A 26,324-nucleotide genomic window follows, 5' to 3' on the forward strand; every position below is an offset into this window, starting at 1 on the left:
ATAGTAAGACTATTTCTTACAAGATGTCTAGAAGCCCAACTCTCTAATCTGCTTCAGAAAAGAAAAGAAAAAAAGTCAACTCCAGAGAAGTTTTTATTCATAAAGCCATATTTCTTTTTGCTTATCTTCCTGGACACCAACATTGACAGATGGGTGTGAGGAATTATAGTGAAACCTAAGTGTTGGTGAGAAATGAAAGCTAACACAATGATGTAGGGTGGGAGTAGGGAGGAGTGGGGGTGAGCTTCCCCTCAGTTCTCCTTGTCAAATACATTTGCCATCAGTTTCAATGCTCCCTACCCTACGTGTCTCTTCATGAACAGGAAGTTCTTTGGGGGAAGGGGTGGGAAGACAGGTCGTGGGAAAAATTGTCTCTCCAGCTCTGAGAGAAGAGAGATGGAGTCACTTGGATTGCTCCCAAAAGACATCTTCAAGGTGTGCCATAAGGGATGAGGTCACTTGGCTCATTTTACCACCTGCATGATGGCATTGAGGCAACGCCTGGCAAAGCTGGAGAACAGGTATAAGGGAAGCAGTCTGAGGCAAGGCAGCCACAAATGAGGAGCCATCCCATCCCCAGCGGAGGTGGGAAATGCATTGGAGAAAAATGCCAGCCAGGGCCTCACCCAAGAGCTACAGATGAGGAGAAGGTGATTTCCTGAGGATCAGACTGGCCAAGCAAAAAAGCAGTCAGTATTCCCGTCATTGAAAAATGGATGCCCAGTATCCAGCATCCCATTCTTTCCACCCATTGTTGCTGTCTTCATCATGTCAGAATTCCTGTCTTCTTTCAAGATTTAGCTCAAATACCACTTTCTACATGAAGCCTTTCCTGATTCCCCAACCCCACTGCTTATATCCTCCAAAATTACTTTAACTATTTTGTATTTGTCTTTATTTTCTTTATATTTATTCTGTATGTATTTATATATATACTTATTGTCTTCACTGTTAGATATTAAGCTCTTTAAAAAAAAGAGTTGTTACATTCTTTCTATTTCTATCCTCTAGCACCTAACAAAGTGTCTAACATATAGTAGTTATATATCCACCAAGCAACAAAATTCCTGGAAATTGGTTTTTCTCTGAGTTGATTATATTTTTGACAAGTAGAACAGAGAAAACAGAAGGTACACTGGAAGGATGTTATCATGCACGGTGTCTACTTTTGAAAAAGCCTGACAATAAAAAAAGAATAATTGGAGGTTATTGTTTATATGCCCAAATAAGTCATGCTAGGTTTTTTTGTTTTTGTTTTTGTTCTTTTTTTTTTTGTAACAAAGCCCCCTTTTGCATTTTAGGAAAGTTTGGTTTTCCAATATTCATTTTGACTACATTTTCTGGAAACATTTCACACATTTAATTTAATTCACTTGAATTCCATTCAATTCAAATCATCATACATTTACTGAGCACCTATTATATAGAATCTTGTGCCAGCCAATGAAGAGGTACAAAGTTTAGATAAGACATAACTAAATGAAAAATAAAAATGCTTCAAAACATCAATATCAAGAGGAATGCAAATTAAAGCAACTCTGACATTACACATCACAAACATTCAGATTAATAAACATGACAAAAAATAAAAATGCAATTGTTGGAAGGACAGCAAGGAAAACAGACACATTAATGCACTGTTGGTGAAGCATGAATTTCCCCATACATTCTTGAAAAAAATGTGCATACATCCTCTTTGGTTGAGCAATACCACCACTGAGAATACATCTCAAAGAAATCAAAGGAAGAGGGAAGGACCCACAAAATATTTGTAGCAGTTTTTTTTGCTATAGTAAAGAACTGGAAACTAAGTGGGTAACCATCAATTGCAAAATATTTGAGTAAATAATGGCATATAATGGAATAGTATTATACTGCAAGAAATGATGAAAACAACTCCAAAAGACTCATGATGGAAAAAGCTATGAGAAAGAACTATGGGATCTGAATGCAGATCAAAGCATACTATTTTATCTCTTTTTTTTTTCTTTTGGTTGTTTTATTTCGTTTCTTCTTTTTCATAGTTCTTCCCATTGGTTCTAATACTTCTTTACAACATGACTAATGTGAAAACATGATTAAGATGAATGTATATGTAGAGCCTATATCTGATTGCATGCCATCTTGGGAAGGGGAAAAGGGAAGGAAGGGGAGAAAATTGAAAACAAATGCTTATGGAAGTGAGTGTTAAAAACTAAAAATAAATAATTTTTTAAAAAAAGACACAGTTCAAGAAGAAAAAAAAGAAATGATAAAAGCAAAAGTTTCAGAGAAACCTGGGAAGAAATAGATCAGGTGTAAAGTAAGCAGAACCAGAAGAACAATTTATAAAATAAAGGTAACATTGTAGAGGAAAACAACTTTGAAAGACTTAAGAATTCTTATCAAAACAATGACTAGTCATTATTCTAGAGGAACCATGCTACTCACCTCCTGACAGAGAAGTGATAGACTCAAGATAGAAAATAAGATATACATTTTCTGAAATGACCCACATTGAAATTTGTTTTGCTTGACTATACATGTTTGTTACAAGTTTTTTTTTTTCTTCTTTTTTTCCAGTGGAGGTCTGGAAGAAATAAGGATAGAGTAGCAAAAAAAAAAATGGAAGGAAGAAATAAGAAAGGAAGAAGAAAAAGACTGAAGCATCTTTAATGTACAGAAGAGATCAGAAGGAAGGCTAGAAAGAAATACTGACAAGTAGGTCAGCTTTGAAAGTTTTGTGTTGAATTGATTATATTATTTTAAAAGAAAAGTAAGTTGTGTGTAGAAGACATTTATAGTTTCATGTACAATCCTTTTTTTAAATTTTGTGTATGTGAAATGGTCATTGTATTTGATGTTTGCTAAGTTGAGAATAAAAAAGATAAACTTTTAAAATAAAAAACATTCCCATGAAGCATGATGATGTTACTGATTCCCTGCCAGTAAACATTTTGGTTGCTTTCCAGTGATGATAATAGCTTTGTCCTGATTCATTTGCCATCTCTGCCCTATTCCTTCTAGTGACCAGAGTCACGCTTTTGTGAGATGGCTGGTCAGAGTTAGAGGTGACACCACAAAATAAAGCAAAACAAACTGACCCCAGTGAGAAAAGAACCCATGATCTTAGCCTCACTCACACAATGATCTAACTAATGTTGTATGAATTATCTGGCAACAAAAAAATATTGTCAACAGACTAGTCAATCTCTAAGAAAACACCTAAATTGACAAGTTGCTGGAGTAAGTCCTAAGTATTTGCCACAATAGGAATTCATTGTGTGTGATGGGAAGCCTTTCATATCATATAACACCCACTTGGCTGGCCATTTGTTTGACTTTTATAAAGCACAGAGCCTTACAGAGACATTGTTTGGTGAATTACACTTCCAGGGTTTGGTCAAAACCAATTAAAATTGCTTTTTCTTTTCTTTTGTTTTAAGAGATGATCTATATTCATAATCCCATCAATCCCAGATTAAAAAAAAGAAATTTATACTTTTTCTTTCTTTTTAAAATTCATTTCTTCAATGTCTTTGAATGAATTATCCTCTCAGTCTTTTAGGAAGAAAAGAAAAGCTATTTATTTTCTGCATATAACTAGATTGTCCTTTCTCCTGCCAGTGTTAGGGCTTCTGACTGTGGTTTACCCAAGCAATGAACACACTTGGGCCTCTACCCACTTGGGCATCTCCATTGTCTGGCCCATTGTTCCTTCTTGCATTCTGGTAGCATTTATAATCCAAGGAAATCTATCTATCTGTCTATCTATCTACCTACCTATCTTGTCCACATGAAACCCCAGGAAGAATCTGTTGTTGACCAAGAACCAATCACTCATCTCAGAAATATTTACTAGGTGCCTACTATGTTTAGGGTTCCATGCTAGCCCTGGGAGAAGAAGGCAAAGGAAGGGGGGAATTGAAGGAAAAATAATAATTCTTGTTTCACAGCAGCTTACCATCTACTTAGAGAAATTAGATATGTACACAGCAGAATGTAACTATAGTACAGTAGAAAGCAATAGCAAACAAAGAAAGTAGTTCCAGGGGCATCCTGTATACCATTTTAAAAATCTAACTATCTATGTGACCCAGGGTTAGTTACTTCTCTCTTCTTAGCCTCTCCATACCTGTAAAACAGATAGCTTCTAATGTCCTTTCCAACTCTAAATCTGTGAGCCTATAACTTCAATGTTCCCTTCAAGTTCTGTCATTGTGATCTAGCTTCCTATAAGAGTTGGCTTGGGTCCAACGTCAAATTTAATAAACATTATTAAACACCTATTTGCTAACTAATATGGGACCTAAAAGACAAGTGAGGCACTGCCCTCAAGGAAACTGTAGTCTAATAGGAAGATAGGACAAAACCATATTTTTTTTCAGCTAGTCTTAAAAGAAGAGAAGTAAGAGGCACCAGTATTATGCAATATGAATGAATGAAAACATGTTCATTAATCATTTGTTATATGCCAGGCTTTGTACTAAGACAAATGCACAAGTGGGATAGCTCTTACCCTCAAGGAATATGCATTCTAGTGAGTGGAGATAATCTGGATTGGGGGGTAATGACCAAACAAGAGAGTTTTAGTCAGGGCAGTCACAGAGATAATGAGCTGATGTCTATGGGAATCAGTTGAAGGAACTGAAGATTTTTAACCTGAAAAAAGAATTATAAAAGACACAACTGCTGTTTTCAAGTATTTAAAATGTCTTTACCTGAAAGAGATTTAGATTTCTTCCACATGGCAGAAAGCAGAACTAAGAGGAGTGGAGGCCATCACGAGTCATCTTTACCTATGTCTTGCTACTGGATTCCAGTGACTCTGGAGGAGAGAGTAGGGCTGATGATTTTGCACAGCTCTGCCTCACTTGAATCCAATCCACTTGCAATTCAAGACATCGCCCTCCTGATGTCATTGGTCCTCTTTTAGAAGGAAGGGCAAACAATAGCAACAATTTAAAAATTAGAAGTGCCCAAAGTGCAATGGGCTGCCTGAAGAAGTAATGAGTTCCTCCTCCTCAATAGAGGTCTTCAAGAAAAGGTTGGATAACCCTTTGTTGGTTTTGTTGGGCTTGTTCAGGAAAAAGATGGCCTCTGAGGTCTCTTTGAATTCTGAGATTCTGTGACTCTCTGATTCTTTCACCAAAGCAGGATGTGCTAAATGCCATGGGGCTTTAGAGAAGAAAGAGTCCATACCCATTAGGACTATCCCAGTTAACTTCATGAAGGAGAGCTCAGTCTTCAAAAAAACAAGGAACATTTTGACAAAGATATAAGGGAAGGACATTCCATGAGAAAGAAACAGTCTGAATTAAGACATAAATATAGAAAAGTATAGAGCGTGTTCAGGAAATAATGAGTTAAAGTATGTCTGGAGTGTAGAGGAATTTGTAGAGAAATTTGTGAAGAAATGACTGGAAAGAAAATTTTGGTTCATGTGAGGAAGACCTTGAATGCCAGGCTTAGTAGTTTGGAACTTCATTGGTAAATAAAGAGTCACTGAAGGCTTAGGAACTTGGAATTGAAATTTAATCTAGAAGTTTTATGCATGATGAATTGGAAAGGAGATAAACTTGTAGTTATAGTTAAGGTCAAGGGCCTCCTAGACTCATCTTTGAGCAGATTTCAGGTAATTTCAATGTTTATTAGATCTAGACTCTGAAGAACTGAAATTTGTTCTAAGAAATTTGCTCTAGGAAACCTTTGAGATTTACCAAGATAACCCAATTCAAAGTAAAACATCTGCAGGTGGCTACACTGAGACTGACTTTCAAGTCAGCAAGAAATACACCAGGAGAATTTTTTTTTCCATTTCATCAGCCAATAAGTATTGTTGAGTATGTATATGTGCAAAGCATTGTTGTAAGTCCAATGAAGGGGAAAAAAATAATAAATCAAGACACAGTCCTTTTCCTTTCCAGTAGAGACTACATGGGATGAAAAAACATATATGTGTATGTATGTATGTATATAGACACACATGCATACATGTGTGTCTATAGACATACCCACATATTTTGTGTATATGCATATCTTCATATATGAATGTGTATGTATACATACATATGTAGCGTTAAGATAATAATAGAAAGCTATATGTTCTAACATTCCTGTGAAATTTTTAACTCAATAAAAATACAAGGGGAAAGATAGAGAAGGGGACACAGGAAAATCAAGGCTGATAAGGAGGCTGAGTCTAAGCACCTAAACTATATCCAGATATTAGTCACCAGTTCCAGAACTTCCAATCCCCTCTTAAGGATGGGACAGCAGAGACAACTGCTTGAGGCACTCAGAGCCAAAGGGATCAGTTCAGATCGGCCCTAGTAGAGGAGTAGCAGGTTCATTGAGAGCAAAATATTTTTGGTGTTTCAATTGTGGTCAAGGGTGGAAGGCACTATTATAACACTGAATAATGAGGACATTGAACCATTCAGAGTAAGAAACACATCAATGACTGAAGTGTCAGAGCCCAGATGTGATAACTTTGGCAGGAGAGCCATAGAGACATACTGACCCAATGGTTGGGATCAATTCCCCCCCCCTTTTTTTTCTGTCATGCCCAATACCATTTCCCTACAGTTCTCCAACAGCACTGACACTATCTGTCTCTCTTTAGTTATTACTGCCTGTGCTCACAGGAAATTTTATGATACTTGAATACACATTTGTCACTCTAATTCTTTCCTATGTGTCAGATACATTGCAAGTCTTCCAGTCAGTAACATATTTCACAGCACTAAATTTGAAGTGGTATTATAAATTTATTTGGGGCCTTTCTCTCAATTGTGAATCCATATTGACCATGATCATGGATAATTTCATAGGTGAGAAAGCAGACATAGTATGTCCCCCACTTTCTCTGCTATGACAAAGGGGTTAGGAAGGAGAAGAGAATGGTCAGTCTTTGGGAACCAAAAAGATAGAGATGAAATGACATAACCATCATGTTGTTCAAGGATGTGGAGAGAGGATGTGGAATAATGGTCTTGCGGTACTTGTGTGTATTTCCCCATGCCCACTGAACAGGCCCACAGGCCTGGACTGATCCTTTCCCATGGAGACCTGCATCCTTCCACTTGCTAGCTTAGAGGAAAATTGTGAGCTTAAAAAAAAAAGTGGTAGCTTTAGGAGCTAGCAAAATCTAGAATGCATGGATAGCCAAAATCTAGTCTGAGGAGGAATGAACATCTCAATTGCTGAAGGCTGCCACTGATAAGGAGCACGAAGCAGTTGAGTCACCCAAAATCCCAAATTCCTCCAATTACCTGAACATTAATCCTCCTGAAGCCATTAGTGGAGTAGCATTGGGAAATAGCTGCTCTCTTCCAGGAGGTGGGGGTGGGGGGTGGCTGATAGGGAGGTTGAGTCTAAGAGCTCAAACAGTATTTGGAAATTCCTGGCTTTGGGGTATGCCTATAGACTAGTTAAGTACTGTCTAAGAAAAGGTTCAAGTGCATTTACTGTATAGTAGTTGTGCTGACACATACTTGCTTTTATTCCTTTTCTTTTCTTTTTTTGGTTATGAACAAAAAAAAATCTGTATACATTTATCAAGCTTGTCTAGTTGTCTTCATTATGAGGTACATTAAATGGAATTGAAATAGGGAAGTTAAGAGGACAGACTCTCTCCAGGAGTCAGGGCTCAAGGTAAAGTTCTGATTGGATAAACCCATACTGACCACGCCTCCTTCATCAAATAAGGTGCACAGCTACCACCCACCAAAGGGCAAAACTGGAAAGTAGCAGTGGTAGCTTTCAAGGAACCAGAGAAAAATTTATATTCTTCCAAAGAACCCTGGTGTTAGATGGAAAACACGATCAATCAATCACTGAGACTTCATTAAGTGTCTACCATGTGCTAGGCATTGTACTAGGTGCTAGTGATATAAAGGAAAACTAAAACAGTTCCTGCCTTCAAAGAGCATGTAATCTGGCCAAGGAAGACAATGTATATGTATATAGGTATAACCTGGGATGTTTTGCTGCTGCTGCTTAAAAATAATTACAAACTGATGGAGGAAACAATTACTCGTTGTAGGCTCACATAAGGGGTGGAGTTGGCATGAGAGTTTTGGAGAGGAAAAACATTCATCTTCATTCTTTCTTCAATAGAGACTCACATGGTCCCCAATTTTCTTTGGGGAGAGTCCTGTGGAGAAAGAAAAAAGACTTTGGGAACTGGCAGACCGGTAGAGGAGCCAACAGTTCAACATGTCCCTGGTTGCAGCTTTCCTTCCTCCAGACTCTGAGTCAATTCCCCTTGGCTGAGATCAGGGCCTCTCTCTTGGCTGAGTTGAGACAGCTAACTCCCAGTGAAAGAACTAATTCACTCTATGCATTTTCTGGTATATTCTGATTTGTATAACTTCTCTGATTTCTGTTTGCTCTCCGCTTAGAAAAAATTTACTCACTAGTTTCTATTTGTGGTGGTCTTTTGTGTAACTAGTATTTGGTGGGAACGAGTCTTCAGGTATTACCTTGGGGTTACTCCTCCCCCTTTAGAGGACAAGGACCAGGAAAGCAAAATGAACCTAAAAAAATCATACCCTTAGGCCAGCAATATTTAAAGGAGCAGATAAATACAATTGTGGTCCAGTGTTCTGAGAAATGAATAGTGCCCTGTCTCATAATCTCTTCTCCAGCTCCCCTTTAGGCAAGAACAAATGTCTCCCTTTGAAAAGCTGTCAGCAATATTCCACAAACCACATTTAGGCACCCCAGGTGACATACATATAACCTATATGGGCAACATATACATCTTACATAGATACATACACAACCACCAAAGTCAGCAGGATATTGCCAGCACCTGGGCCCTCTTTCCTAAAAAGGCCAGGTTACTAAACAGAGCACCTCCTAGTGCACTGAATAGATAAACAAAATGCTAACAACTAAGGGTATGAAATATCAACTTCCTAGCAAGCTTGTCTGAATGGGGGATGATCAAATTGATAATCAAGGTGGCAATGCTTTGGGAAGGATAAATATCAATAGACTAAGAGAACATAAATATCTGCCTCAAGTAGAATTCCTTGAACTCCAGACACAGTATCCTGCGAAGATTGAACCTAAAGGAGAGAGAAAAAAGAGGGATAATTTATGAAATTTGCACTAGACTTCCTTCTCAATTCCCTTAACGCATGTGTGACCTGATTTTTTTGAGACTTTGGACACATGAAGGGTTTATTTTTGTAAATATGGACATTAAAATGATATGACTTTGCTTCTGCATCACAAAATTATAGGATTATAGATTCAGTATTGGTAGGATCTTTAAAGCTAAAGCACACTCAGGCCAGCCTACTCATTTTGCAGAGAGGTTCCCACAAAAACAAAACAGAACAGAACAAACAAACAAACAAAAACCACCCTCTACTTTCTCATGATCTCAGTGTGATTTGGTAATTAGATTCTCTGGGGAAAAAAAATCCCATTTTCTTTCCATCAGTCTATAGAAATTCACTTATCCAGAGCTGTGCAATGTCTTCCCATAACAGGCACACTGGTCATTGAAAAATCTTGGATTTGGCTCCCTGAAGGCAGTCGAACTGGAATTTGCATAACTTTAATGGTTAGAGCAGTGTTACAAAGAAAAATAGATGAAATTTCAATGAAGAGAGATTTTTTTTCCATTTGTCCCCGTCAAACACTTCTGTTTAAAAAATACTTGATCATCTTCATTCTCACCCTGATTGACAGGTGTCCCAGGGTGAAACAGCTGTCCTGTATCCTAGTCCCAACCCTGTCCCTACTAGTTGTGTAGCCTTGGAAGTCATTTAACTTCTCTGGCTGGGACTCAGTTCCTTCACTTGTAATAATGTAAGGGAATTGGATTAGATGACCTCTAACATCTCTTGAGACTCTAAGACTCTCTGATTTGGTGAATCAATGGCTTGATCCAGTGGCTTCCTTATCTCATCTCACTGGTGTGGGAGGGAGGTTTGAGCTTCCAAATGAATGACTCTTTGGACATTTTACGTGTGACTTCCTATTGTTACCAAGAGAGAGCTCTTGTGGGAATTCTAGCTAAGCACAACAGCCTGGGCTTGTGTTTCAGTTAAGCCATAAAGAGGGTTAAAGATGACTGCCAACTGTTTTGTTTTGTTGGGTTTTTTTTCCTACAATGGAGGTCAATCCCTGGAGAAATAGAGGGCCTTTAATTACTGGGGGTCCTCATCCACCTGACAAAGGTCATCAAATCCCCTAGTAGTTATCGAAACAACAGTGGTCCCTCTGGGGCTGCTCCATTTGGAACACTGAGATCAAAGCTTTGCTTGATGGAGGCTAGTTGGGAAAGAAAAAAAAACAGCTTGCAGAAACTGTGCCAAGATGGGCCGGCATTCTTGGTATTTGGGCATGGGCCATAAACCAGGGCTTAAACAGTACTGAGCCTACCCTGATTGCAGTATTGTGCCCCTCCCCCCAGCCTCATATCTCAAGGACCAACAAGATTATTCTATTACTCCTCATACTACCTGAAAAGCACCTTAGTGTATGTAGTAGAAAGAGATCTGGCATCAAGTCAGAGTACCAGTGTTGTTCCTGCCCTGGCTGATTGGGGCATTTGAATGTCTCTGAACTTGCAAATGTGGGTTTGTAAAATGGGAAGATTGAATATTCTACCTAGTTCATAGGGAGAGTTAAAAATGAAATAAGACTACGTATTTTAGATACTTTGGAAACTGAAAAGCTTCATAAAAACAAAAGTCATTACCTTCAGTGTACTCTTGACCTCTGTTCACTACAAATTTGAAGAAGTAGGAGGATGATTAGAGCTCATGGACAGGTTGATAAAACAAATTTTAATCACCCTCATTCCAGTGCTCCATTGAGTCTCTGTCATTTTGTCAGTCAACAGACACTCATTAATCCCGTACTGTGTGTCAGGTACTGTTCTAAATGCTATAGATACAAATATAGATATACTTGTTTTATTGTGCTTCATAGATATTGTGTTTCTTAAAAGAATCTGTGGCAACCCTGCATTGAGCAACTTTGTGGGTGCCATTTTGCCCAACAGCATGTGCTCATACCATGTCTCTGTGTCACATTTTGGTAACTCTAGCAATATTTCAAAGTTTTTCATTAGTATTATATCTGTTACGGAGCTCTGGGATCAGTGATCTTTGATGTTAAGATTCTAATTGTTTTGGGGGTACCACAAACCGAGCCCACGTAAGATAAAACTTAATTGATAAATATTACATGTGTTCCAGTTGCTCCATCAACCTACCATTCTCCACCTCTCTTCCTTTCCTCAGGTCTCCCTATTCTGTAAGACACAATAATAATGAAATTAGGCTAATTAGTAACCACACAATGGCCTCTAAGTGTTCAACTGGAAGGAAGAGTCAATCTATTCAATAAACGTCCTTGCTGTCTTATTTTGAGAAATTGCCGCAGCCACCCCAACCTTCAGTAACTACCACCCTGATCAGTCAGCAGCCATCATCACTGAGGCAAAAACCCTCCACCCACCAGCAAAAAGATTATGACCCATTGAAGGTTCAAGTGATGGTTAGCATTTTTTTTTTAGTAGTAAAGTATTTTTAATTAAGGTATGTACATTTTTAAAGATAAAATATTATTGCATTCTTAACAGACTATAGCATAGTATAAACATAACTTTTATATGCACTAGGAAACCAAAAAATTTTGTGTGACTTTGCTTTATTTAGATATTCACTTTACTGCTGTGGTCTGGAACCAAACCAACAATATCTCTGAGATACACATAAATGAGACAGTTCCTGCCCTCAAGGAGTTTACATTCTTCTGGGGAAATACAAGGCCACATACATGTAAATGCAGAGTACTTGCAAAATAAATACACAGCAGTTTAGTAAGTAGACACTAACAAGTGGGGAAATCAAGAAAGGCCTCTAAAAGGATGTCGTATATGCAATGTTTCTGTGACACTTCGACATTTGTATGCTGTGAATGGCATGTACTCTCCAAAGACCTAGATAACATCCCCTGTTTTTATGCTTCCCCTTGTGCCCAGTCCATGGCTTGCCTGTTCTGTAGCCAGTGGGGCACACTCTACCCCTCCCTATGCTCTTCCGGGAAGCTGCAGTAAATGTCCCACTAGCACCACTGGTGTGAGAGCTTGCTGTACCCTGTCCATACCTGTTTATCCACCTTTGGGGTCCATTTGGCACCCAACTCTGACCTGTGGCTCCAGGAAACTGTAGCATGTGAAGGAGTCACACTTCAGTAGAACCATCTGGCAGATAGGCTAAATCAGATTGATGGTAACCAACAGATCTCTCCAACCCATCAGGGAGTTAGAGTCTACCCCAAACATTCCCTCAGAGGAATGGGTAGATGAGGCCAATTTGTTCCAAGGGCCATGAAAGCAGCTGAAGCAGATGCTGTGGAGTGCTTAGAGCTTAGAGCCAAGGTCGTCCACTGCATCCTGGGCTATTTCCAGTTGTCTTGACTTTTGTCTTAGCACTGGACTTCAATGACTCTGAGACAGTGACGGAAGCTGATGACTTTGTGCAACTCTGCCTCACTCAAATCCAATTCACCCACAAGTCAAGACATCACCCCATGATGTCATTGGTCCTCTTTAAAAACAAAGGACAAATAACAATAAGCTTCCCTGGTGGCCAACAAGGCCAAGGCACCCCACCCACCTTATAAATGGTCAGAAGAGCAATTGCAGAAGAGCACCTCTGCCTGTAGGTTTTCTTAGGAAATACCTGGCCCTACCAACCCAGAAACTAGTCACTGACAGGACTTGACCCTCACTCATAGTAAAGTTTTGAAAAAACAACCCTGCATTCTACCTCCAATCAAAAGTTCTTACCTCTGACTCTAAGGCCATGTTCATGCTCTTCATTCTTGCTTTATGCCAGAGGAAACTCTACCCTTCCCTATAGACATTACCTAGAACTCCTCTGACCTGTTCCTCTGCATTACAATTTTATTTTTCTCCCTGATGCCATTTGCCTCTGGACCTTGCTGTCCACCCCCACTCCAGAACTGCTCCAAAAGTAGAGGAACCAGACAAAATATAAACTAAAGGTAGTGGCATTTGAGCTCCTGGAGGAAGCTAGATATTCTATGAGGTGGGAGTGAAGAAAAAGGATGGTACCATGTGTGGTGGTGCTATGTTTTGTATGAAGAACTTTTAGTATGCCAGTTTGACGGAAGCATAGAGGGGATTAAAAGAAGAAAAGTACAATCAGCCTGGAAAGATGAGCTGGAATTCAATTGTAGAGGGCTTTAAGTTATTTAAAAAAAGGGGTTTTTATTTCACCCTAAAGTCAATAGGATCCACTGAAGCTTCTTGATGAGGGGAAAAGATTTGTGCTTTGGGAATATAAATTTGGTACCTTGTGTGGGGGAGGGACTTAAGAGGGGAGGTACTGGAAATAGGGAGACCGACTGGCAGCTGTTGCAATAGTCCAGAAGAGAAGTGATGAGGGCTTGGACTAGAGTGGTTATAATGTGAGTTGAGAAAATAAGCACATGTAAGAGATGTTGAGAAGATAGAATCAATAAGACTTGGTAATTGCCTGGATATGGGGAATGAATTAGAGGGAAGAGATGAGGACAATTCCTAGGTTAGGAATCTAGATGACTGGAAGAATGGGACTGCTTCAATGGAAATACAGAAGTTAGAGAGGGGGTGGAATTAGGGGACAATGGTCTCTGTGTCTCTGTTCCCCAGGAACCTTAGACTTTACCTCTGGGATGCAGGGCCTTCATAGGTTAGCTTTCCTCTTACCTTGCTAGGATCCAGCTGTCTCCATTATTATGTTGCCATTCTGTACCCCTCTCCCTTTCCAGATCCTCATTATTAATTGTCTTCTCCCTTCCCCATTAAAACGTAAGCTCCTTAAGGGCAGAAACTCTCTTGTTTTCTTCTATTTGTATCCTCCATACTTAGGCCAGTGTCTGGTGTATAGTAAGCATTTAATAAATGTTCTATCCTTCTATCTATCTATCATCATTATAAACATCCTCATCTATCTATCTATGTTCAGTTAGAGATGATTCTGAGACATCCAGGTATAAATGTCCATTACTCATTTGAAAGTGTGGGAATGGAGCTCCGAATAGATGTAAGTGCCAGATACTTAGATATGGGATCATCCCCCTAGAAATAAATCCAAATCTAAAATGAATGAATCAATGGGAATTGATATCACCAAGAAGGGGTGTAGTGATAGAGAAGAAAAAAGGACTCAGCAAAAAGCCCTGGGACATACCCATACATAGGGAATGTGTCCTGGATGAGGAGGACATGAAGGAGAATTGGTCCTAAATGTAGAAACAACAGAGTAGTACCACAGGAACCCAGGGAAGAAAGAGTATCCAAAAGGAGGGAGTAGTCAACAATGCCAAATGCTACAGTCAAGAAGGACAAGGATAGACAAAAGGCCATTGGATTTAACAATAAAGAGAACATTAATGACCTTGGGAAGAGCAGTTTCAGTCTGCTGGGAACAGAAGCCAGACTGCAGTGAATTCAGAAGTAAGTGGGAGGTGTAAATATGGAGGCAACAATTTTAAGAACAACTTGTTAACTCCCAAAAGGAATTAATAAGATTCCTTTTAGAAAGGTACTTCATGTATAAAATAGATTAGATATAGGACAGCTATTTATTTCCTCCCCCACAAAGAAGTGCTTAAAACACAAAAGACGTAAGCCCACATTGACAAACATTTAAAATACAAAACAGTAAATCATAACTTCCATTATACTCTTGCAGGATGTAAAGACTCCCAGGAGACTTGAGGGACTGCTGAAAAGACATTCACTTTCATCATAAATCTTCACTACAAGTCATTAAAAATCAAGGTTTTTAGTTAGTTTTTTCAAGTGTAGTATTTACCTGGTGGTGGTCATCTCCAAGAAGTTGATTCACTGAAGACCTCTTTCTGGGAAACTAGCACCCAGAGTCCCCAACCTCTCAAATTCTTGAAATTGTCACCCAGGGTAAGAGCATCCACATCAATATTGCCATTCAGGGAAAGAAATACAAAACCATAAAGGCACCTAGGTACCTCAGTCTGGGGTTCACTTAGACAAGCATACACTCCTACTGTCATACCATGGAAGCCACCATAGCTACCAAGGATGAAGAGGGCGATTTCTCTCCATCAAAACAAGCAAGATTTCACCACTACAGGAAGTCTTAGGGTGAGCTGAAACAGTTCAACAGTCCAACAAGAGGGTGAGAAAAAGGGTGATTCAGTGGTCAATCCCCTTTGACATGGCATCTTCCACCCCAGTCACAGAGACCAAAGGGCAGACCAGGAGCTTCTCATTAGGACATGCACAGAGTGTCCCCTCCTGATTCCAGATGAACTTGTGTGCTAGCATAGCATCTGATTGATGTGGGGATGATGAACTCTCTGGCCAGTCATGGGTACTCAATGATTAAAGACTCAGAGACTTTGGAGGTGACCAAGCAATCTCCTTATTGGCCAATAATAAAGAAGAGCTGAAGATTCAGTGGACCTTGGAAAAGAGAATGTCCTGCAAGCAGGGTGATTTCAGAAAAACCTGGAGAGACTTACATGAACTAATACATAGTGAATCAAACAGAACCAGGAGAACTTTGTACCCAGTAATAGCAATATTGTTTAATGAAGAACTGTGAACAGCTTAGCTACTCTCAAAAATACAATGATTCAAGGCAACCCCAAAGGACTAATGATGAAGTATATTATCTGCCTCCAGACAAAGAAGTTATATTGATTAAATACAGACTGAAACATGCCATTTTTTTTTGCTTTCTTTCATTCTTTCTAGTCTTCTTGTACAAAATGACTAATATGTAAATGTTTTACATGATTGCACATGTATAACCTATATCTGATTCCTTACTGTTTCAGGGAAAGGGGAAGGGAGGGATAGAATTTGGAACTCAAACTTTTAAATAAAAATGTTTAAAAATTGGGCAGAAAGAGGGGGGATGTCCTGGGTTGGAGGCAATCTTGTGAGTTTGTGGGGCTGAGAGAATCTGAATGAGTGATGACAACACTTGAGAAGTCATTCCTGGCAACAACTCTATCACTCTTTGAGAAGATAATTACCATTTGGAAGAGGAGCCCATTCCCTGGCAGACTCCTTGCCAGAAGACATCTGTCTTGAGGAGGTCAGTGCAGAGCTGAGGTGAAATGTAAAATGTTTACTCACGAGTCCCTGATGAATATTTGTTTTTACAGTTTTAAGTGTCAACTTCTAAATAGAGAATAACAGTAGTTATTACTGGTGCTTTTTCAACTAGCTTTTCTGTTATTGTTTGCTTGTGAGAGGCTTTTGGGTCAAACTTTTATTTTGTGTGTAGAAAATTAATACCTGTCCCATACCTGATTTACATTATAGACTGAATACCATTCTACTTCCTTCTTTAGGTACACCCTAGACATGAACCAAAACCAAAGTTCCCTGAGGCAAAAGTGTGAGAAAACAATGAACCAAAGTTATATAAAAAAAGAGTCTAACTCTAACTCTTGTTTCAGGTCATCATACTTCTCCAGGACTGAACCCAATTTGGATCATGTGTGAGGTTCTAGAGATGGAAGAGTCTCTTAGTGGAGAGGGAAAGGGCAAAGTGCCCTACAAATCTAGGCCCAGCAGCAGTTTTAAGTATTAGATATGCATGATCATCGGCAGAAAGTCAGAGCACATGTGGGATCAGCCAGAAGTAGTCAGGGTACAGGCTTAGCTACATGGGAAATGTAGCCAAAAGCACACATATCACCCTAAATTATCAGGCATCAACTTATGCTCCATGTTGTATGCAACAATTCATCCCTAAACTATACTTTTAATGATTTTTTCTTGTCACAGAATTTGTTAAATATAGGGTACAGTATGTTTGTTATGACAATAAGCAATCACACATGTGTAGAGTTGTGCTTTCTTGAGGCATTTCCCAGAACAGAAAACTAAGCCTAAAGAATTGAAATTGAAGTAAAGAGAATATGGTGATAGCCCCTAAGGTTCAACTATCATCTATGCAGATTTCTCTAAAAGTTGCATATCTAGCCCTAATCTCCCTACTGATCTTTAGTCTCACATTTTCATGCCTGATGGACACCTATCTCTGGGTGTCCCATAGGAATCTCAAACATAACACATCTAAAAGAGAATTCATTTTCTCTCCCTTTGAACTCATCTTTCTTTCTAATTTCACCATTTCTGTCAAGGGTACCATCATTCTTCTAGTCACCCAAGTTCCCAAACTAAGAGGCATCCTCATCTCTTCATTCTCATTCACATCCCATGTTCAATCCATTATTAAATGTTAATTCAAATTCATCAACAATCTCTCCTTATTCAACAGGCATCCTAGTCCAGGCACTCATCACTTCTCACTCACCTGAACTATTTCAATGGTCTTTAAATTGGTCTTTCTCTCTATGTCTTTCTCCTCTCTAATTCATCCTCCACACAGTTGCTAACCTAATGGTCCTAAAGCATGTGTGACAATGACACTCCACCCTATCATCACCACCAGCCCCCTACTACTCAAGAAGCTCCTCATTGCCTGTGGGATAAAATGAAAATTCCTGTTTTGGGCATTGAAATCCCTTCACAATCTGTCTCTATGATGATTGCATTACCTCACATTCCCCACATATTTCATTCCATTTCCTTTCCTTTGTATAGGCAGACCTATAATTCTCTCCCTCCACATCTCCACCCCTCAGAACCTCTAGCTCCCTTCAAGACTCAAGTGCCACCTTCTTTAGAGGTCATTTTTGATGCTCCTTCTCCCAATTAACTGAGTTCTTCCACCAATTCCCTTCATGTGTATGTACACACACACAAACACACAAACACACACACACACACATACATTCTGTATTTATTTAGCTGTGAACATACTGTGTCCCCCTAATAAAATGTAAACTTTTTGAGGCCATGGAATATCTCGCTTTTGCATTTATATCCTCAGGACCTAGGCTATAGCTGTTCAGTAATTAATTATTGAGGATTAAAGATGTGCCCTTTGACATTAGTTCTGGATTTTGATCACTAACTTTCACCTCATCCCTACGAAACTGGCAATCACCATTAACAATTATGTGTTGAGCAAAGATTATGCATAGTATCCACAGTAGGCCAAAATTAAAGATGAGTGGAAAGGGCTGAGCTACTCTTCAGCCCTTTCAACACCATCCATCATGGGAGGTGGGGGGCAGATGGCAACTGAGAGCTGTTGAAGCTCTGGCTTACATTTCTATAGGACCTCTTCACAGTCTTTCTTCACTAGCTAGACCAAGACCCTTATAGAAGAGCCAGAAAGAATCTAAACTATTAATCCACTTGTTACTTCTCTAGAAAAGTTACAAGATCAAGGCACCCTAGGAACAAAAGTTTCTTCAATTTACATCCTCTTCATGCCTTTTACAAGTTTTGCCTGCTTTTGGGAATTATAAAACAATAACATCAAACCAGTAGAGTAGGGAAAAATATTTATTTCTAAGGTCAGTTACCTTGACAGGCAAAAAGCATTTCTCAATTTCAATTTCATTCAGAAATACATAAACCATGCATAGACCAATATGGCCTGCCCCAACATATATTTAACATGGTAAATATAAGGAATAAATTGTCTGAATATAAATATCTATAAAAAAATAAGTACATCATAAAATTTAATTCAACCTCCATTAGCCAGTTCCAATAAGGTAAATGGTTTTGCTGCTCTAAAGTATACCCAATTTTCACTGTTTAGCATTTTCATGAACTCTTTATCAGCACTTTTACAATAAAGAGGAAACTAAGAGTATCAGCTACCTGGTTCAGTGACCTTTTCTCATATACGTCAAATGGAGTAGATCATCACCAAAATGTGATGTCTACTATTGCTCAAACTGGACTTCTATGAGGCCAGAGGATGGGTTTTATTTGGGAAGGGGTGAGGGAAGAGGAAGCAGGGAGCAATGAGTAAAGGCAAAACAAGGTGGTGAAATACTTCTGCAGGAGTGCAATACAGGTGAGGTAGACTCGTATTCATGAAACACATCTGATATACAGTAGTACAGTTTCTTTCAGTTCTGCATTTTTATGAATTGAAAAACAGTATCTTTGATTTCTAACTTGGGTGTCTCTCCATGGCATGTGTTTCCAATTTGTGCATTCCTTGCAAAATCTTCTCATGGAGCTTTGGAGTTTCTCCCTGAAATCTGCCAGACATTTGAGTCAGACACACACTCCCCTTCGGACCCTCTCTTCAGAAGCTCCATCCAAATGTGTTGTCTCCTCTCCTCCTCCTGACAGATGTATCACTAATTAATATATTACTTAGTCTTTGTTTTCTCCCAGATTGGCCCCCAGTCAGCCATCCATTTACATTCCTGGATGAGGAGGAGCAAAACTTTCAATTGCTCACAGAAGCAAATGAAGACAGATTTTAGGAACTCCTCTATCTTTCTTGGAATGTTTGGAACAAGGGTCCCCAGTCCTTTGCCAATCTGGAACAAAGAATGGCCAAAGCAGGGAAGATACTGCCCTGCTTTGCCAGCCAGAGTACATGAGAATGAACCATAAGAGATCTCTTAACTAAGATGTTGTCTTCAGACGGTCCCAAATGCTTTGCGTTAGATGTGCTCGGTTATGGGTTACTCTCTTTGTTTTGTGGAGCTCAGCTCTCTGCTTTGCGATGTGAAAGGATGCTTTGATGCTATTACTGATGGCCTCCAACCTGTTAAGACAAGAGCAAACTTTGTTAACAAAACTCATGAACATATCAGGATCAAGGAAATACATCAAATCATCATGGAGAGAAAATCAATCTCAATCTGATTCCTAAATTCTTCTCACCACAAAACTAGAGCAGAAGCCTACCACCTGCCCAAACAAAACAAAACAAAACAAAACTCAGAAAATGTCTATTGAAAGCTATGAAAATAGGATCTCTGTTATGATCAGAACAGGGAAAAAAATCTGGTAAATCTAATGGAAATTAAGTATGGGGCTTAAAGGAAATTTTGTCTCAGTACACTGACCACAGAACTTCTTGCCACTGAATTTCCAGGAAAAATTCCCTTTGACCCTAATAGGGAAATGTAGAACATGTGACAGATCTAAGGGCAGGTTTCTTCCCTGGGCACAAGAAACCCTAATGTTAGGGGTTTGGAGGTTTCATCGTGTTAACGGGGCTCTGATGTGATTTTAATGGTGCTGCCTGATTTAAATCTTCCCTCCACTCTATGTCATGAATGAAAAAGCGAGGGAGGAGAGGGGAAGCAAGCAGAACTAGTCTGGATTGACTCTGGTTATCTGTCTAATAGAGTCCCTTATTATTTAAAAACAAAAACAACTCCCTCCTCCTTGCTAACTCCAGCCCCACCCCACCCCCACAAAACAGTATGTTCCAAATCTTACCAACCCTTCCTAATGACTTTATTTTCCTCAGGGATGGCCATATGAATAACTGTCTCCCTTTGAAAAACCTAGATCCACATGACACTTGTATGAAAAGGGATTCTCTTTGAAAAGGGATGGATTTTTCCCCCTCAGGGAAAGCAGCAAGTTTCCTCACAGGGAGCTCTGTAGTAAGATTGGGATGTGACTGCAAGTGCTCCACACAACGCAAATGTGCATGAGGTGGGCAGCATCCTGCATTTATATTCATGATCCCAAAATTATAAATGTCAAGATGGCTCCTTTGCCCTGTATTAGCTACCAAGCACAGAGTTCTTCAACTGAGGGGGGGTCCCCACCTTCTGGGAACCTCCTTGCAACAGAAGGTTGCTGAGGTGATATTTTCACTTCTAATGAAAGGACCTTTTCTATGTCAGTGAAAATCCTCTCACCTTCTCATTTTCTTGCTATTCACAAGCTGCTGGTGCACACACTTCAGTCCATGACCAATACAATCTTTTCCTTTCTTAGGTTCCTTCCAGGCTTTCTTCAGAGTGTTTTGGGCCCTGAGAGAGTGAAAGAAAAAAGTTAAAGCAATTGTATTGTCAACTCTGCCCCTCTGGGGCTATGTTTCAACACAATGAATATCTTTTTTCCAAGGCTAAAATTGTAATATTAGATGGTGGAGAGGTTTGGGTGTCTACAAAGCTGACTAAAAGTGAAAGGTGTCTTTACCCACCAGAGTTCCTTTCCTGCTTGGCAAAAGATCCAGCATTTCTTGTCTTTTTGGCTGGCACATTGGCATCTCTTCCTGGAGTCTGCTGTCTTGGTAAGAAGTGAATCTTCTAGGGATCGTTTGGATCGAGAAGGGCTTCCAAGTCCATATGGAACTGTGTGCCTAAGTTTAAAAGAAGAAAAAAGGAGATATTAGAGTAACTGATTGCCCTCAAAATAGCATGGTCATATAATAACAGGATATATTTATCCTCTTAAGTAATACAAAGAGATCATCTGACCCAATGTTTTGACAGCATAAAGTCACCAATACAAAAGGTAGGACCTTCAGGGGCATGCCAACTGCTGGCTCAGAATGTGTACAATGTGGCCATTATCCTACTGCTCCCAATGTAATTCAGCTCTTAACGAGGTTCAAATTCCTCTTCCATAAATGGGGTTTTTTTTCAGTCCCAAATTATTAAAAAGTCAGCACATAAGTGACTGTGGTGTCTGTTTCATATTTTGTTACTCTGCTGATGTTCTACACAGATCTTTACCCCCTCCTTGGATTTCAGTGAAGCACCACAACACATGGGATTATTGAACCCCATCAACTTTGGGTTTCAGATTATACACAGCAAACTCCTACCAGAAGTAACCCCCATCTCCTCCCAGAAAAAGAGACTCTAAAACTCTGCCTGATTTATATCCCTATGTGAAAAGCTCTTGCCAGGGATATTGGTATCAAATGTCTCTATGAGATGATCCTGGCCAGCAGAATATCTAATAGCGTCCAACGTATCTGATTTGATTCTCACCTACAAGATGAAACCCTACCCTTAAGAAATATCTCTTTACTCAGTTAATGCTTATTAGGGTTTTTCGGTCATCCATAAGCTAAACTAGGACACTGTGGATATTACATGAGTTTTTGCTTACAATTATTTGGAGAAAAGTAAATGGGGAGAGAGGGTGAATATTCTTCTAAAATAGTTCCTTTTAAATGGAAAGAGTTCAGAACTGAGAGTCAGGAGACCCAGGTTCCAATTCTTATTCAACACAGTAACTCTAACTCACTGTGTTGCTGTCATGTTTGACTCTTCTTGACCCCTTTTGGGGTTTTCTTGGCAATGATACTGGAGTGGTTTTCCATTTCCTTTTTCAGTTTATTTCACAGATGAGGAAGCTGAGGCAAACAGATTTAAGTGACTTGCTTAGGGTCATACAACCAGAAGTGTCTAAGGTTGGATTTGCACTCAGGTCTTCCTGCCTCCAAGCCCAGTGTTCTATCCACTGTGCTACCTAGCTGGCCCTTAACTCACTGCATGGCCAGAAGTAAATTATTTTTTAATCTCTTGGGCTCAGTAGCATAGTGGAAAGTGGATGTTGGAGGCAGAGGGCCTGGACTCAAATCCCACTTTTGAGGATTACTACTAGTGTGACCTCCTTGGGTCTCAGTTTTCTCAGTTGTAAAATGAGGGAATTGGACTAAAAAGCTTCTGAGGCCCCTTCTAATTCTAGATGGATGATCCTATACCTAGATGGTGGTCCGGGCTCTTGCCACTAGTAAAATGCTATGATTTTATATAATTCTTAATAATCATTAGTATTCTTACTAAGGATTAATCATATCCATAAGGAAAACAGACTGAATCCACCACATGCAGTCCTGAGAACTCATTTTCCAAGCGTCAGCTGGTATAACGTCTGGAGAATTTCTTTCTGAGGCACTAATATAAAGTTGCTTGTCTTTAAATTTTGCCACAGTGTCCCATGTGTATCAAACTCCTCCTATCTATCAACAACTATCTATCAAACTAACAGGTAGGTGGAACCAGTGGCCTAGAGAATCCTCTCCACTCTGTTGCTAGACTGTCCTGTGTTGTTGTTTTGTTTTTTAATGGAAGAATAGCATCCCAGAAAGGCATTAAATCTCTTCAGGTGTATTAGCTTCTAGAAACCTAACAAGGAGCTCCCCAGGAAAGAAGCTATAGTTTCAACTAGGACTAGAATGAATGACTAGAGTTACAATGCCCTCTAGAGACTTACTCGGGAGTGTTGATCCAAATGATGTCCAGGTGGCAGAAGTACACGCACTCTTTATCCAACAATGAGGAGCAGGAGCAGCGTTTAGAACGTCGAGACCTCCAGGGTGCACTGGGAGGTCGGTTGTCCCCACCAGGTTGGGCTTCTGTGCTGAGCTCAGCACCAAAGGCTAAGAGAGAGAGATAAAGAGGAGAGTGGGATGAGCCACCCAACTTAGAGCCACAGAAATACGTGGAATTTTAGCATTTGACCCATACCTAGCTGCTTTGGATGAAGCACACTGCTTTTGGGGAAAAAATACACAAAATGAACTTTTTTCCTCTCTCCATAACCTAAATGCTTTGCTTTGACTTATCCACTCTAGTATCAGAAAAAAGGGGTAAACAAATGCCTCAAAAAGCTACTTTATGAAGCCCCTTAGTGTTTCAAGAAATTCTTCCTGTTATAAATTTGGTTTGGGTTTGGATAATGACCTTTAAATTGCCCCTGATTTTTAAGAAAGGGTACCTGGTATTCTCATATACCAGTCTCCCTTCATATCCTACTCCATATATATCTACATCTATATATTCAAATTACTTTGTTTTTACAGCTTTTAGTGACCTACCAACACCAACTTTTATAGAGTAATCACTGTTCTCTCCCACCTCACCCCAAATCTGCTTTCCTTTCTAATATAGTCAGAGACTTGGAGAAGGGACAAGCATTTTTGGGAGGGAGGAGACATGAGCTCCATAGCATAGATTTCAGAAAGTATCTAAAAAGCCTTAGGAGGCTGCTGTTCTTAGGCTAAACTCAAGAGAAATTTTGGGAACCTAATTTAAGCAACAGGGTTCGAAAACTGTTGTGCTTCAAAAAAAGAGATTTTTAATACCAGGTCCTGAGGTTGTAATAAAAAGCACAGCTTGTGAGGAGTACATTCAGAACCTTCTACTAGCTCCTGCAGCATTCTCTCTCCTTGCTAGCTCTTTAGATGGCTTTTGGCTACAGAAACTGACTTGCCCAGTAGATTTCCAATGATCAGACACATGCATGACAAGGTGTTAATTCCTTGTCATCCACTCCCTCTGGTCTGGATCACACAGACAGCAAACCAAACATGCATACAGGTACACACTCACAATCTTAAATCTTCATGTAACTTAGATTTATCCTATCTCTCTCCCAAGACAAGTGAATAAAACTGTAAATAGAGCTCATGTTGTGCTGAGTGCCAAAAACTTGCCAGAAGGAAAACTAAAGTCAATAATGACAAGATTGGAAGAAAGCATCTGCTCTCACCCTGAAACCACCTGGGAGGAGGGGTGGTTTATTCAACAGACCATGTTCTAGGTGATGTTTCTGCTCATGTGCTTACTGAATCAGACTTGAACAAAATTCCATAGCTTCAAGTTGAAACACTCTCTCTAATATCACACATGCTGACATGCCAGTATCAGCAACAACACTATGTGATGATAATATTATACTTCTGTGCATTAATACAGGTATATTGCACACGTGCACTCTGCTTAAATTTTGTCTAGCATTAGAATGCTCTTCAGTGCTAGAGAAAAGACCAAAAAGAAATTGCTTTGCATAAATAAACCCAATCAATGTACTAATGTCATTTTATGCACATATGCAACTTATTTATTATTTTTCACTCCAAGATTTGGTAGCTATAGACCATAATTCCCAGACATCTGATCTATGAGCCACAATAGTAAAGGATAAGGGAGGGAGGCAAGCAAGAAAAGCACTAAAGTGGATAATTAAGTCATTAATACTCAGAAGCTTACAAGCCAGCATGCCTACCTGTGTCTGGAGCTCCTTGGAAAACCACAAACAGCAGGGAGAAAATCATCTGGAAATAATCCATTCTGAAAATACCTCCTCTGCCAACTAAGCTCAAATTAAAACACACAAAAAACAACTTCAGTTTCACCCTGAACTACTTCTGATATTCAGATCACCAAAGTTTTTCTTCAGTCTGGGTGTCCAGAGCAAGAGAAAAAGAAAAGCTTCTGCCTCTGCCGGGAGAGAGGGCAATCCAAAAGGTCTCCAAATTCCGCGATCGTCCAGTGAGCTGCACTAGAAACCCGACGATCTTTTCAGTGACTTTCAGTGCTCATGCTCTGAAAGCCAGTATGGCTTGGACAGCTCTCTGCCTCCTTTTTATACTGAACCCCCATAGAGCGAGTAAACAGCTCAGACTTTTTTTTTCTATCCTGAGACAATGTTATTGTGTTATTAGTCACCAAGAGGCAGCAACGTGCGGACCAAGATAAGGCCAGGCTGGAAAGGAAATCACTGCAAACTTCAGAGAGGCAGACGCCGTCTGACAATTCAGGGGCAGGGCTAAGAAAAAGAAAATACCCATTAGAGACCTTTGGTAAACCTGCTGGTGCAGTGTCAGATTCTGCTTCCCCTTCATAACGCTGCCAGCTCCGTAGTTCAAGAATCAGACTAGGGAATAAAAAAAAAAAAAAAAAAAAAAAAAAGTCATGAGATTGGTATGAAAAGTATGAGCCACAGTTTAAATGGATTGTATTGTTATATGAAGGGTTTTTTTTAACTGTTGTTGGGTTTTTTCTCCTTTTTTGTCTTTCCTGATTTTTAGAACACTTAGGCAAACAGGGGAAGCCTCTCTCTTTTTTTGCTTCCCTTTGCCCCACACCGAATTATTTGGGGATGGTAATAATTTTCTTATTCTTCGAGCAGCAATACCATCATAATTCCCTACATTCTACTCATTTCTTCAGCCTCTCCCCAACTTTCTTTTTTTAAGATCTCAGAAATGTTGGGGGAAGAAGGTTGAAAGTGGTAAGAAGGGAAAGATTTTCTTAAACCCTTTTATACATCATTTCAATATCAGTAAATCAGGAAGACACTCCTCTGGACTATGGTGGGGGTGGGAAGCATAAGGGTGATATGAAGAACAAAAGGAGCTGATATTTTATTGGAAAGAAGGTAGAAGGATGGCTTCAGAATGACAGAAAGTAACTCTATTGGGGAAGGCAGAAGAAAATCAAGTAAATACCCCTGCAGGGCTATGAATATTTCACCTAAGAGATTTCTTGGTTTCTTTTTGGCACCAGTAGACAGGGAGGGAGGTTTTTTGGGGGTGGGAAGGGGAGGAGAAGAAAGAAGGTTGGAAGAGAAGACAGGAATTTTCCATGCCTGGGCAGAGGAATGAGATAAAACCTCACATTTGAATAAAACTTTAAACTTTTCCAAGGAATTTAACATC

The 26,324-nt window shown here is 39.5% G+C and overlaps 1 protein-coding gene across 1 annotated transcript; it reads right to left on the reverse strand.

Annotated features, from left to right (window-relative positions):
• Nucleotides 1-18,431: 18,431 nt before the first annotated feature.
• On the reverse strand, nt 18,432-25,465 carry EDN1 (endothelin 1). The gene is made up of 5 exons (XM_027871473.1): nt 24,890-25,465; nt 23,096-23,261; nt 21,069-21,227; nt 20,782-20,895; nt 18,432-19,667 (listed from the first exon to the last, which is right to left on the reverse strand). The coding sequence occupies exons 1-5, from the start codon at nt 24,951-24,953 to the stop codon at nt 19,526-19,528; spliced, it is 645 nt and encodes a 214-aa protein (XP_027727274.1). The 5' UTR covers nt 24,954-25,465; the 3' UTR covers nt 18,432-19,525.
• Between the last annotated feature and the right edge of the window lie 859 nt (nt 25,466-26,324).

The sequence above is a fragment of the Vombatus ursinus genome, unplaced genomic scaffold (assembly GCF_900497805.2).
Source record: "Vombatus ursinus unplaced genomic scaffold, bare-nosed wombat genome assembly UNPS02000577.1, whole genome shotgun sequence".
Lineage (NCBI taxonomy): Eukaryota > Metazoa > Chordata > Mammalia > Diprotodontia > Vombatidae > Vombatus > Vombatus ursinus.

Bases quoted from the DNA above. Each gene is read 5' to 3' on its own strand.
- EDN1 (XM_027871473.1), bottom strand. From the start codon at position 24,953: ATGGATTATTTCCAGATGATTTTCTCCCTGCTGTTTGTGGTTTTCCAA. The intron at 20,896-21,068 runs GTGGGTAAAGAC...TCACTCTCTCAG, and splicing joins CAAGCAGGAAAGGAACTCTG to GGCCCAAAACACTCTGAAGA. The intron at 19,668-20,781 runs GTGAGAGGATTT...TTGTCTTAACAG, and splicing joins AATAGCAAGAAAATGAGAAG to GTTGGAGGCCATCAGTAATA.